The following is a 14,836-nucleotide window of genomic DNA, read 5'->3' on the forward strand; positions in this document are numbered from 1 at the left end:
GAGCTGCTGTATGGGTACCCGGCCAGATCTGTAGTGGGGAGGGTGAAGAAGCCAGCAGATTCAGTTCAGTGCCTGCGCCTGCCCACCTATGCACAGGCTTCAGCTGCCTTTGACCATTTCCCTACACATCCACCAGACCAGACCACATAGCTGGTACCCACAGACATGCTTCCATTGGCTTTCAGAGGTTTGTCTGTCTTGTGTCTGTGTGTGTAAAGGGTTGAATCCAGTTCCTCACACATTCTAGGGTAGCACTCTACCACAGAGCTACATCCCCAGCCCTGCCTTTTTTAAAAAAATTTAAATTTGTTCTAATTAGTTGTACATGACAGTAGAATGCATTTTTACACCTTGTACACAAAGGGAACACAAATTTTCCTTCCTCTGTCACACCAGTAGTGTAATGATACCTGTATGCAGGGTAATAATGTCTGTCTCATTGTATATCATCTGTCCCAGCCCTACCCCTACCCTCACTCCCGTCTTCATAATACAAAGTTCCTTCATTCTCCCCCTCTCCCATGGATCGGCATCTGCTTATCAGAGAAAACATTCAGACTTTGTTTTTTTGGAATTGGCTTTTTTCACTTAGGATGATATTCTCTAGTTCCATCCATTTACCTGAAAATGCCATAATTTCATTCTTCTTTAAGGCTGAGTAATATTCCATATGTACTCCATTTTCTTTATCCATTCATCTGTTGAAGGGCATCTAGGTTGGTTCCATAGTTTAGCTATTGTGAATTGAGCTGCTATAAACATTGATGTGGCTGTGTCCCTGTGGTATGCTAATTTTAAGTCCTTTGAGTATGAACTGAGGAGTAGGATAGCCATCCCCAGCCCTTTTTATTTTTTACTTTATGTCAGGGTCTGGCAAAGTTGCCCAGGTTGGCCTCAAACTTGTGATACTCCTGCCTTAGCCTCCCAAGTAGCTGGGATTACAGGTGTCTGTCCCTGTGCCCTGCTCAAAGGGGTTTTAAATTCTTTTAATTAGTTACATTTAAAAAAACAATGCCCTCCCCACAGTGAGATTTCATATTAAAATCCAGATTTCTACTTCTCTAGAAAAATGGAAAGAGCTGGACTCTGTGGTGCACACCTATAATCCCAGGCACTCAGGAGGTTGAGACAGGAAGATCACAAGTTCAAAACCAGCCTGGGTAACTATAGCAAGAAAGTGTCTTAAAAAAAAAAAAAAAAAGGTTGGCAGCTGGGCAACAGTGAGGTGCTAAGCAGCTCAGTTGAGACCCTGTCTCTAAATAAAATACAAAAAAGTGCTGTAGATGTGGCTCAGTGGTTGAGTGCCCCCGAATTCAATCCCTGGTACCAAGGGAAAAAAGAAAAGGGCTGGGGATGTAGCTCAGTGGTAGAAAGCCCCTCAGATCAATCCCCAGTACCCACCCCACACACACACACAAAAGAAAAGATCCAACAGCATTCCCACAAGGTGAGATCAGGCACCGGCTCTCTGGTTTGGCAGTCCCGCCGTTCCCTTTACCCCTGCCCTACTCCCCTTGTTTGGATCTCTGTTCAGCCCTTTGTAGGCACCCAAGTTTGCCCAGCTGGGAGTTAGAAAACTCTTATCAAAGGCCAGACAATAAATTTTTTACTTGGCCTCTCTGGCGACTAGTCTAAAGTTGTAGAGTAAAAGGAGCCAGTGCATACAAAAGTGGGTTTGGCGATGCCAATAAAACTTTATTTACAAAAATAGGTGGTAGCCACATGTGGCCTGCAGCCATAGTTTGCCGACCTCCACCCTAAACCATCATTTGTCCATAAGGCCTTGGATTCTGTGAGAACGAGAGGTCCTTGGATGACTCCCCAGGGGACAGCAGGGCCTTGGGGAACCTGGTGGGGTGGTTTTCAGAAGTCTCTTTCACTGGCACCCTGACTTCCCTGGAAGGGACTGAGGCAGGCAGCACTAGGGAGAACAGATGCCGGCCAAAATCATGGTACCATCTCGGGCAACACTGACTCTTAGGTTCACTCACAACCACACAGCTGTCTCAGGCATTAGAGCCACTGGGCACTTGTTTAAAAAGTCCTGGACGCCCAATCCCAGACCTTCTGAAAGGTTCAGGGTATAGGCAGCTGGCTGGCAGGGACACAGGCAGGCTATGGGCCTGCGTGGACAGGGGTTTTGATGTCAGTCCTTGAAGGAGACTGGGATGGGCAGTTCGGAGCTCCACATCCTGATACAAGCAGGCTGTGAGGGGCATGTGGAAAGCCAATTTAAATGGCCCCCTCCTGGGCCCCTGAAGATGGGAGACAATCTCAGGAGAGAACAGAGGTCTCCCCAGGCACTTTCCACCCCAAGTCCCTGGTGGGGTGTGAGTAGGGTCCAGAGGTAAGACCTGGAATAGGGGTCAGGGGGGTGACCCAGGGCATCTGACCTTTTGAGAGATCACTTTTTCCCCCCCTGGGCACACATGATGGTGCCCAATCTAAAGGCCGAGTTCCGCTGTGTGGGACAGAGGAGGAGGAAGAGGAAGAGGGAGGGTCTAGTGCCAGCCTCACTTCCAGGGCTGTTGCCTGTGTTCTCCTGACAGGCCCTGGCCCTGTGGTGGCCCCGAAGATCTGGGGGAAAGAAGGAAGAGGCTGGAGGATGCAGCCATACCTATCTTGGGAGGCCAGGGAGGAGGGTGACATGGAAGCAGCAAGTTTGAGGGGCACCGTGTGGAGTGGTGCCAAATCCCCATGTACTCACATGAAGTCCTACGTTTTAAGCATGAATTGGGTGTGCAAAGGGGGACACACAAGGGGGAGACCATGATAGGGCCCTCCTGAGTCTTGGGAACAAAAGCTGGTTCCAGGGTAGAAGGACATGTATCCGGCTCCCTCAATCACTGCTACACTCTCTGTGAACCCGAAGGTAAGTTCACAGAAAGGAGAGAGTTCCAGAATGTTCTAAGAGTGCAGCCTGAGGTCCCAGGTGCCACAGGGCTAGGGTCGGGGTAGAATCCTAGGAGTGGTCTAGGCCTGGGTCCCTGACCCTATTAGTCCTGTCTTGAGGCCTGTGCCCGTGTCACAGCAGCAGGCATACCCGGCGTTGTTTCCGCCGCTGTGCTTTCTTCAGAGCACTGAGGGCCACCTTGGCGGCTTCTCGAAAGACGTCTTCCACATTCTCCCGGAACTTGGCAGAACACTCCAGGTAGCGCGCAGCTCGGATCTGCTCGCAAGCACTCAGGCCCTGAGTGGGGGAGGAGGCATTATTAGATGAGGAGCCTGGGGCCTCCTGATACCTTGTTAGAGATTCACAGGCTGGGGGCTGGCTCTGGGCACTCTTCAGAGGTAGAGGCCTTGGCTGGGACTCCTGTCCCTTCTCCATCCTAGGACCAGTCCTCACCAGTGTGTGTGGATGGACTTTAGGGCTCTCTGGTATCCCCACACTGACTACCACCCCTGGTAGAAGTCCTGTGTTGGCCTCCACCCCAGCCTCTCTCCAGCTCCAGGGAGAGCGGGCTGAATGCTAAGAACTGGGGCTGGGGTGGTGTTTCCCAGCCCGTGAGGAAAGGTGGGTGGCTCCAAGACAGAGACTACCTCCTCCTAGACACCTGTCTCCCTTCTCTTCTCTGACAGCACAATGTAAGCCACTGAGTTTTTTGAGTTAAAAACAAACAAAACAAATTATTTTAAAAATAAATTAGTCATTATTAAGCTTATTCCTTTTATTAAAGTTTCTTTATTAAATTCTTTTTGTGTTCCTTTTATTCTAACTATTTTCACATGCCTCAGCCCTAAAACTGCAAGGCTTGGGTTTGCTGTGACTCTCAGAGGCTCCAGAGGACACCCAATTTCAAATGAGGACTGCACTCCTAGATGCCCTGGGTACAGGGCAGGATGGAGTTGATAGGGCAGACTCTTGGTCCTCAGTGACTGGGATTGGATCCTGACTCCACTTTCAGGTTGCTGAACCTGAAACCATGGGCAAGTTGTTGAACCTCCCTGGGCCTCAGTTTCTCCCCTGTGAACTGAGGGAGGTTATTAGGACCCGTCTCAGAAATGTAAGAATCAAATGAGGGAAATAATGTCAAGCGCTCAGATCCATAAGCTATCAGCTTTAAAATTATTCTTAGAATCCTGCTTGCTTCAGCTCCCAGAAAGGCCACTGAGGCACCCCAGTTACAGAGCTCAAAAGTCTGGAGGTCTTTCTACCGTGGTTATGTGCCATGGTGGGGGTGTTTTCAGAAGTCTCTTTTGCTGGCACCCTGACCTCCTTGGAAAGGGCTGAGGCAGGCAGCACTGGAGAGACCTTGGCTTATGGCTGTGGGTGGGGTTGAGGTCCTGGCCCACCTGTGTGTAGGTGATGGGCTCCAGCTGGGCCGCCCGGAGCTTCCGCAGCTGCTCCTTATCCTTTCTCAGGTCTGTCTTGCAGCCGATGAGCACCATGGGGGTCCCTCGGCAGAAATGTGTGACCTCAGGGAACCACTGTGGAAGGAGGAGGCAGAGTATCAGGGGCTGTCCTGATTCCATGGCCCTTAATCCCAAAGGCAGGCTGGGGACCTCACCTTGATGAGAACATTGTCATAGCTGGTGGGGTTCATGACATCATAGCAGATGAGCACAAGGTGGGTGTTCTGGTAGGAGAGGGGCCGCAGCCGGTCGTAGTCTTCCTGCCCTGAAACCAGAGGGTGGCATCAGATAGGCACATATCTCTGTCTGCTGGAGCCCCCTTGTCTAGGCTTCCATGAGTGGAGTGGGGGTGCCCTCTGGGCCTCAGTTTTCTATAGAATGGGGCAGTAGATTGCATGAAAACAAGCCCATGCACTGCTCAGAGCCAGGTGATGGCAGGTTAAGTGTTGGAAAAACTGCTAGTAACTCTGCAGACCTTGAGTGCACTTCCCCTGCCTGATGCTCGGGGTAAATGCTCGAACTCTGGGGCCCCCACCACTAAATTCAGACCCATGGGGGCCCAGGAGGGTCCTCAAGGCCCAGAGCCTGAGTGGGCTTCAGCCTTTAGTCTCCTTGGTCCTGCCATGATTGGCTGGATTCCTCCTGCCCATGCCCACAGATGCCAGGAGGTGGGGAATTGCTGGAAAAAGCAGCAAGCAGCCCTTCTTGGCCCTGCAGCTTCCATCATCTCAGCTGTACATCAGGCCCACCTGGGAACAGGGAACAATCCTGGTGCCCACACTCCCTGACCACAGTGGGATCAGAACCCAGAAGCTGGGCTTCCACGTGGCTGGATTCTTAGGCTTTTACTTAAAAGTTTGGGGGGTAACTTTTTATATTGACAGTTTCAACTTACAGAAAAATCGCAACAAAGAGTGTAAAGCACTCCCTACTCAGATTCAGTGTTTACGTTTTACCCCACTTGCTTTTTATATATATAAACACCTTTTGTCTCAGAACCAGTGAGAGCTAATTGCAGATATTCTAGTCTTTACCCCTTTACAGCTGAGAAATGATTTCCTAAGAACAGGGGCTTCTCTTACCTGCCACACTGCAATGTCAAACCCAGGAAGCCACGCAGACCCTGGGCTCTGATCCAATCCCCAGGCCATGTTAGAGTTTGCCCATTCACCAATGATGTCCTTTATTTTTTTCCTAGTCCAGGAGCTAGCCAGGATTGGACATCTTCCTTAGTCCCAATGCCTTGGTATTCTTCTAAAACTTCCACAGTGAGAAGTTCAAGCCTCATGAGCAACCCCCACAGCCACCTCTGCAGAAAGGCTCTGTGATGTCCTTCCACTGAACAAGGACATGGAGGCCCAGGAATCACCCCACCCTGCAGGTAGGAGTGCCTTAATGACACTAGTCTGCCCTCCACTCCTTCCCTGTTGAAGTCCTCTTAGGACAAGTGGCCTCTGCGTGGAGCACAGCCAGGCCATGTCCCCCCAGTCACTCTCTCTTCTGGCTCCCCCTCCATCCATGGACCCTGAAGGCCCTCAGCCAGTTTCACTGCACCACAGAGCTGAAGGTCAGAAGGTCACGGGCACTAGAGACAGACCAGACAGGAGTTCAAATCCCAGTTGCCTCTCACTTTCTATGTGACCTTGACTTTGGACACCCGTGGGAGCCTGTTTCCCCACCTGGAAGAGACGTCTTAATAAAACCTGCTTCATGGGAGTGACCCCAGCCAACGCACCCAGTGCATGGGGGTCATGAGAGTGTGGACAAAAAGCCACAGCTATGACAATGATTAGGCCAGGATTGTCCCCGGGGTCCTTCAACCAAAGTTCCCCTAACCCTGGGAAAGGGGTGAAGGCTCAGACCCATCACCCCTCCCCACCTGGAGGCTGGAGATTACCTGTGAGACATACCTCCAGCATACTGCTCCACATGTGTCTCCAAACTGTTCCCTCTCCTAACCTCTGTCCATGTCTTTCTAGGCCTGTGCTGTCCTGGAGGGCAGTCAATGGCCTGCTCCATCTGGCTATTTAGACTCAAATTAGCATTTAAGAATTCAGTTCCTCAGTTGCACTAGCTACATTCCAAGTAACTGACTGCCACATGGGGACAGTGGCTACAGCAATGGGTAGCACAGGTATAGAGTACCCCTACCACTGTAGAAAGTCCTTTGGACGGCTGGTTCTGAGACCCACCCCGCCCCGCCCCTCTTTTCCCCACCACCATCTCTTCCCTGATCTCCCGTAGCCCTTGATGAATCCATTCTCCAACTCGCGGTTGGAGTGATCTTGAAGCACCAATTAGATCCTGCTCACCTCTCCACAAAAGAAACACCTCCAATGGCTCCCTACTGTCCTTTGTACAAAATCTAAACATCTCCCAATGGTCCACCAACTTGGTCTCCCTCTACACCTGCTTGCTCACTGCAGTTCACTCCAGGCTACCAGCTCCATTTCTCAAGCCCACCAAGCCCTTGTGCCTCAGAGCCTTTGTGCTCACTGTCCCCAGTGCCTGGAATGTTCTTTCCTCATTGCTTCCCCCCCCCCACTTTTCTTCATTGCATGTTTTTGGCATACATTCAGACTATATTATTTCCTTTTTTAGGTTTCCTGCCTACTTTCTACTTCTACTTTCATAAAATACCTTATATGTCCCCTAGCTTCTAGAGTGCTTCTGTCTATAAGTGATAAAGAAATCCTTACACTACAACTGCATATGATAGGAAAACGATGAATACAGTCAGCCCTCCACAATGTCAGATCCCATATCCACAGAAATAACCTCAGTTAGAAACTAGGGGAAAAAATTGCATCTGTATTGAATGTTTACAGATTTTGTTTTCTTGTCATTATTCCCTAAGCAATAACAGCTATTTACAAGGCACTGACATCATTTAAGGTATTATAATTAATTTAGAGATTATTTAAAGTCATGGAGGTTGGGCATAGGTTATATGCAAATACTTCCCTGTTTTATACCAGAGACTTGAGCATCAGTGAATTTAGGAATCTGTGGGTGGTCACGGATTCAGAAGGAGGACTATCTTCCCATTTCTTAGAAAGATACAGAAGGGTTGTGCCCAAACTCCCTGAATCTGTGACTGAGCCAGGAGTCAACCCCAGTTTGTGAAATTCCAAGTGGAATATTCCTTCTGCTGATACAAATGAATGCTTTCTGGTTTTGTATTATGTAAAATCAGGCTCTGGAGCTGGGTACGGTGGTGCATGCCAGTTAACTATGGAGGCTAAGGTAGGAGGACTGCAAGTTCCAGGTCAGCCTAGAAAATTTAGCGAGACCTTACCTCAAAATAAAAATTAAAAAGGGTTGGGGGTGTAGCTCAATGGTCTCCTTTGTACTGGGTCTAATCCCCAGTACAAAACAAAAACATTCTGGGCCTCTAAGATGTTAACAGTGGGTTCCAGAAATTCTGCATCAGGGAACCAGCCATTATAATATGGGGCCCAGGACACTCTGGCCATCTCCCCTCCCCTTTTCTCCAGGGCAGACTCACCCTGGGCTTGAACACCACCTGCTCTGACTGGACTTCCTTCAGCCTGCTTTTCAAGGTTGTCTCTTACCAGGCTCCTGATGGCTTCTGTGGGCACACCCCCACCGCCGTCCTTAGAAACTAACTTGTTTACCGTCTCCCTGTAGACTGAGCGTACACGAGGGCAGGGACCATGTCTGTCTTTAAAAATAATTCCTGGCACCCAGAGGCATCGAGGAAATACTGGCTAACTACTGTGTTCAAGTTGTTCAGCTCTTGGCAAAGGCAACAGAGATGAGGGCTGAGATGTGCCCACTGTGTTTAGCAATTACAGACTGCGGTGACAGAAGGAGTGGTCTCAGTGGAGATGTTGAGGGCGGCAGCCAGGCTGCTGGGGACTGAAGGAGGAAGTCTCACCACGAGGGCTGAGAACAATCGCACCCAGCCTGCCCCCTACACAGGTGCTGCTCTGGCTGGCCCCTCTTCCAGAAGGCTCTTCCAACAGGTAGCAGCCTGGCTTGCTCCCCCCTTTCTTTCCTGGCTCCTCCAGGAGACCTTTGCTGACTGCCCTGAAACAGCAGCCTCCTTGGCAGTCTGGCCTGTGACAGAAGCTTTATTTTGCTTCACAGCACAAATGGTTACCTAATGTGCCAGTACTTTTCTCTTTTCTGTTTGTCTGCTCCTGAGCACGGAGGCTGTCTCTGCACTGTTCACTGTGGCATTCCTTGAAACACAGGTAAGCTCAATAAATGTTTGGTGACTTCAGGAACGAAGGGGGAGCTGTGCCCCCACACGCCCTCCAGCGCCTGCTCACAAGGGCATCTGGCTTCCTGGCCTGTGCTAATTCCACAGCGGCCCAGGGGGTAAGCCAGGCACAGAAAGCTCTTCCTGTTAAGGCTGAGGCAGCCTCTGTCAGGGTCAGAGGGAGACATCCTGTGAACTGGAGCACCAGCTCAGTCCCCAGAGCCCAGGTCAGCTGCCTGCAGGCCACTCAGAGCACTAGCTCTCCCTGGCAACCTTCCCCACTAGGAATTAATTCCTGGCCCTCAGTTTCCTCATCTGCAAAATGGCCATGTGAAAAGCAGGTATGCTTCAATGACAGCAATCGTAAGGGTGGTTAATAGCTACAGTAGTCATCATGAACACTTATCCCATCCAAAGTCCTTTCCCTGAATGAGCTCAGCCTTTCTCACAACCCTACAAGGTAGACACTTCCGTTGTCCCATTTTACAAATAGAGAAACTGAAGCACAAAGAGTGAAGTGACTTGCCAAAGTCACCCAGCTAATGGTAAGCTTTATAAACGATAGAGGACTATACAGGTGCCTTTCTCTCAACCCACCCCAGAAGGTACGGAACATGTGTCAACCCACACACTCCAGCCCTGACCAGGTGAGGAAACGTGGCTGCAGACACAGTCACCTCAAGAAAGAGGGACTCTGGGAGGAGACAAGCAGCCAGCCCAGACCCTAGCACCTCCTCCAGAGTGTCTTCCTGGCCTAAATTCACCAGTTTAGCTCTCCCTAGGATTTACTCTGAGCCCCTCAGAAGGCCTAGGGCTGTAGATGAGGCACTTCTATGCACTGCTGACCCCTGCCTCCCTGGGAGGGGTGGACTGCATGTCCAGTCTGCACTGAGATGCACATCCCAGGACCTCGGCACCCTCCTTTCCTGGGCCTCATTTCTTTATCTGAGAAAGGGGGTGATACTGCCCTGAGTTGGGAAGTAAAAGGCCTGCATGCCATGCAAGGCCAGGCAGAGGTGAGGGACTGCTGTGATGGTTCCTACGGAAATAGAAACTTCCAAGGGAAGTTACGAGCCTGGGTGGAGTTCCAGCCCAGGAATCTTTAGACCCATAGCGTTAGGGGACTTCCCAGACATGAGGTGATACCACTGCCCTTCCCCATTTTGCCCACAATGATGCCAAGGCTTACAGGGGCCAAGTCACTTGCTCAGCCATGTAGAGCTGCCACCTAGCCTCCATGATGGGCTTGGAGGTTAAAAACATCCCAGTGTCCTGTGCAAAAGGATGTATTTATTTCTCATGAGGAAAGGTCTCTGGGCCCAAGCTCCCTTGAAGCCTCCCATTCTTCCTACAGTCAGTGTGGGGCAGGGCGGAAGTGAGGTTTTCACCCAACCTGGGGGTATTTCCTGCAAGGGATGGAGCTCTGCCTCTGCAACCCTCTTTCTGGGACAGGAGTCCTTAATGCCCAAAGCTGGGTTGAGGAGAGAAAGAGTGTCACTGTGCTACAGTGGTTGTCCCCAAATCTGCTGGAGGACATGCACAGAGCAGGTGGTTCCCAGATCTGTCCAGGGCGTTGGACAGGGGAGGGGTGTAGGCGGCCTGAGAAGGGGAAGCTGCAAGAGGAGGAACCCACTCCTACTAGCTGTGCTGGGGCCCTCCCACCTGCATTTCCTCCCTAGGGAGGGGAGTAGCTGGGGGCAGCCCGGATCCTCAGCCAGAACCATGTTCTGACTGGTCCCCAGCTTTGGCTGGCTCCAGGGCTCCACAGCACCCTCACCTCTGATTCCTTGTCTTAGCAGCTCTTTTGCTCCCCTCTTTTCCTATTGTTCCCATCTCAGGCTCCCCACCCACTCTGTGCCCCTTTCACCCTGGATCCCATCCCCAGGCCCAAGAGTGCAGTCTCTAGTTGGTGTCGCAGCCCCCTCCTCGCCTTGCCATCCTGCCCAGGAACCTTCAGGCCTCACCACAGCTTCCTGCCTCTGAGGATGTCAGGGTGGGGCCAGGCTACTAGAGCAATGGGTGCTCTGGGCCCCACCCTCTCTCCACCTCTGAGCAGAGGGTGCTCTGTCAGACCGCTGGGTGTCTGTAACTGCTTCCGCAGGATGGAGACAGGCAGCCAGACTGGCCTTGCACGCGGGCACTGTGGGCAAGGTCCTGGCACCGCCCACAGCTGTCACTTGGTAGGGTGTGTTGAGAAATTCAGCCACCCTGGGGCCACTCAATTCCCATAGTTCTGGTCACCACTGATGGGGAAGATGCCCCTCTCCCTCACCAGGGCTAACCCATCATTCTGGAACTTTCTACAACATTTACTAGACTCATCTCTAATTCATCCATTTCCCTCCCCTCCTTAGCCTCCTCCTTCCTCTCGATGATCACCTGGCCAGCCTTTTCTGCCCAGTTCTCCCAGTATCCATCCTCCCTCCCCACAGCAGAGCTGAATGGCCGCCAACATTCAGATGTATTATTCATTCATTCCGCAGTCATTTCCTGAGTTGCCTCTACGACAAGCACTTGATACATAGGAGGAATGACCCGGGCTCATCCCCGCATTGCTTACCAACCAGGGAGTTTCCTCCCACCAGCAGGGCTTCCCCGGTCACAGGGAGCAGCTAGATTCCTTCCCCACTGAGAATCCCTCCTTGATCTACTGTGCTGACTATGAGGACACCTCCCTGATCCCCCCCCCCCAACATACACACACACACATTCATGGAGGGCACAAACCCGAGCACTGCTTTTCTGCAGCTTGGAAGAGTCTTGCCAGGAAGATGGCTGTCCCCCGTACAGCCAGGCCTGGGGGCCAGCATAGAGCTCTTGGGCCTTGGATCCTAAAGCACAGGCTTGGGCTGGGTCCTGGGCCTTGAATGGCAGGAGGATTTAATTAAATCCCAGTGACAATATGTACCTTCCTCAGAGCCAGCTGCTGTGTGAAGTGCCACACATCATATTGGGAGAGAGCAAACTCCCCTCTCCTCTCCCAGAGCCTCAGGTTGAAAGCAAGCTCTCTCCCCCTCCCCCCAGCACTCCACTCATAAAGCCCTGCCCATCCCTGACTCCTGAACAAGAAATGTGAAAATAAAAGTGTCCCAGACATATTTGTACTGCCCTCTGGACCCTGCCTTGGGAGTTCCTTTGGCTTTCCCAGCTCACCTAGGCCTGGAGGCACCGCTCTTCTCTGCAGGCAGCCCTGCAGGGCCCTCATCCAAAAGCAGGGATCTTCAGAGGCTACTGTAAGGGTGGGTCACTCCTACAAGCAAAGCCTGCTCATGGCAGGAATAGAGGAGAGGTCTGGGCCAGGGACAGCCTTTGTCCAAGGCGAATGTCTAGATTAAGGCTTCATCTAGGAGGGTCAGAGACTTCACCTCACACGTACAAAGCTTGGTAGGCAGGGGAAGGGACACTTGGTGACACAGTTCCACCCAAGTCAATGATGACTGAGTCACAGAACTGGGTGAGGTTCCACCTGGGAATCCCAACCTTTGCTCTCCAACGTTGAGGTCACCCAGAAGTGAGCAGGGTCTTCCCACTGTGTTTCTCCCATTCCCCCAATTCAATTCTCATGCCTCTGGCCAGAAAACCATAAACCCCCCTGTGAGGAGCTGCAGGTGTTAGAGCCTTATTTAGGGCCTATGTTTCCTAGAGGTCTCCTCTTTCTTCCTCAGTTCATTTTCTTAAGCTGTCTGGTTTTTCCTCCAGACAAACCAGGAAAGCACAAAGTCAACTATAGCTACAGATTTCCAGAACCAGGGACTGCAGTCCATGGAATCCCAGAAGCAAGGGACACAGACACAGAACTGCCAGCCACAGCATGCCAGTACCCAGCTTGGATGGGGAGCTGAGTATCCTAGAATCACAGGATTCAGAAAGGCAGCTCAGAGACTCCCCGGGGACTCAAATCCGCAGCCCACAGAATCTTCAGAGACCACAGCAAGTAACGCATGAAATCCTGGAACCATGGAAGGCAGAAGCGCTGCCCACGTTTTCTAGAACCACAGGAGAGAAACAAGCCAGGCAGGGGGGAGGGGGGCTCTCACACAGACATGGGAGGGTGGCCCAGGAGTTCACCTCATCCAATCTCCTCCATTTACAGGTGGGACGGTTCGGTTGGTGGTTTCGGCCTCGAAGCTAGCAGACCTGTATTGCCTCCTGGTCTGATGGAGCAGCAAGGCTGGGCAGAGGCTGCCAGACTGGGATGCCCCAGCGGGGAAACCCCTGGAGAGCAAACTGTGCTCTTTGGGGCACTTACCGGCCGTGTCGTAGAGGTTCAGGGTCACCTCCTTGTTGCCCACTGTCACGCTGGCCGTGTACTTCTCAAACACTGACGGGGCGTACTGCTGTAGGAGGAAGAGCAGGGGTGGTCTTTAGGGGGTGCGGCGGGGGCCCAGGGTCCGGCTGAACCCCCACTGCCTACCAATCTCACTCCATCCAGCTCAGTGCTCCGCAGCCCCCTGGGCTCTGGAATTCCCATGGGATTACCCGGAGTGGCAGCCGCCTCTAAAGGCTCAGGACCTCGGGACCTCCGAGTCGAGGCTTAGGCGCGGTCTGAGAATGTCCCTCACCCCCAGTGGTCCCAAGCCCCTCCCACCCACCAGCGGGCCTCACCTCGGGAAAGGAGCCCTGGCTGTACACCATGAGCAGCGACGTCTTACCGCAGCCGCCGTCACCCACGATTACGATCTTCAGCTCCTTCTTGCCCGGGCGCGGAGCCGCGGTCGGGGCTGGGGCCCCGGGGGTGTCCATAGCCCGGAGCCAGCTGCACTGGAGGCTGCGCGCCCGGCGAAGCCGGCTAAGCGGTCGATGCGGGGGCGGGGCTAAGGAGGCCCCGCCCCCGAGCCACCACCACCTCCACCAGGCAGCCTCCCGAGCCCACCTCCGGCTTGTTTCCTTTCTACCAGGGTCCCAGCCCTAGGTCACTTCAAATTCCCAGGGAAACTGAGGCAGCTGAGAAACGGGGTGCTGGATCGTAAGCGCAGTTCCCACTCCCATCCCGGCGCGTCAAGGTGCGCCCCCAGCGGGCAAGGCTGGATCGTTTCCGCCGCTCCACTACCCGTACCCCTGATTGGCAGGCTCCGCCTTTCTGGCGAGGACCCTCTGATTGGCCATCTCGGCCGCCCCCCTCGGACAGGAACTTATTGATTGGAGGATTGTACCCCTAGCAGCCGGGTTCTAGGAGCCCGAGAATTTCAAGCTCTGGGGAAAGCCCCCATCTCTGGCTAGGTAGCATGGCTGAAATCAGCCCCTGGCCCGTTTCCCTAGAAGATGTAGCTACGGTGGTGCCGGGAGGCTATGGCACAGGAATCGTGTCTGCTCACCTAGGCTGGCCCTGACCCTCAGGGGACCTTGGTGCGCTTGCTGGCTATCGGTGAGGAATGGCAGTTACCTACGTCCCCCCACTTCCCTAGGTCTGCAGGGAGGAAGCGTGGCGCCCTCTGTCGGGACCAGGCTTTGGAGTGGGCCGCAGGTGAAAGGCTTTCGAGGGTTAGTACCCAAACGTGTGGCCAATAGCTTCCTTCTTGCAGGGGCCAGAGGCGTGAAACCAGCCAGACATCCTGGGGGAAGGGGCAAGCCAAGGGAGACCTACTTGGATGAATGTCTCACCAAGAAATGTTATTAAGTGTTCTGCCCAGTAGCCTTACATCCATCACCTCAGGACTCCTCCTATCCCCTAACCAAAACCACTGTTGGTTTGAGAGCTTACTACAATGCAGGTACTATCAGGCTAGCTGGCTGAGACCACTCATGGCCATCCCTTCCCTGTGTTACCGTGGGCCAACTGTCCCCTACTCAAGCAAAGACTGGAGGGAGATGGCTATCCTCAGTAGTAACAAAGCATGGTCGAATGACGTGGTCCTCCCTGCTGGGGTAGGTAAAGCTGGTGTCTAAGAGAACCTGGTATCATCATGGGGGATGTGTATGGCAAATTACATGATTTCTTCAAGGAGGAGCTGGCATAAATCAGGATGTTCTTGCCCTTGACCATGCCTCCAAGACTCCTAATATTCAAGTTCTCAGGGAAGGTCAAGTAAATTTCACTTTGTGGAGGTAAAAGGTAAATTGCCAACCTAGTAGCTCCTAAGTGCTAGCTCAGTTCCAGCAGGTGCTAGGCAAGTTCTGGCCACCAGGGGGCAGCAGCAACTACTGGTGGAAACCAAGACAACAGCCAGAGCCAGGGAGGGCGGCGCCAGCATCCGCCCAGGGTGTTAGGTGGAAGACCTCTAGCCAGTCACCAGGCAGAGGAGCATCTTCTGTGTC

General features: G+C 52.7%; 1 protein-coding gene across 1 annotated transcript; it reads right to left on the reverse strand.

Moving 5' to 3' along the window:
* Positions 1 to 26: 26 nt before the first annotated feature.
* On the reverse strand, positions 27 to 13,765 carry RHOF (ras homolog family member F, filopodia associated). The gene is made up of 5 exons (XM_081285232.1): positions 13,187 to 13,765; positions 12,831 to 12,918; positions 4,509 to 4,618; positions 4,294 to 4,428; positions 27 to 3,190 (listed from the first exon to the last, which is right to left on the reverse strand). The coding sequence occupies exons 1-5, from the start codon at positions 13,322 to 13,324 to the stop codon at positions 3,026 to 3,028; spliced, it is 636 nt and encodes a 211-aa protein (XP_081141358.1). The 5' UTR covers positions 13,325 to 13,765; the 3' UTR covers positions 27 to 3,025.
* Between the last annotated feature and the right edge of the window lie 1,071 nt (positions 13,766 to 14,836).

The sequence above is a fragment of the Spermophilus citellus genome (assembly GCF_964194105.1).
Source record: "Spermophilus citellus genome assembly, chromosome: 3".
Taxonomy (NCBI): domain Eukaryota; kingdom Metazoa; phylum Chordata; class Mammalia; order Rodentia; family Sciuridae; genus Spermophilus; species Spermophilus citellus.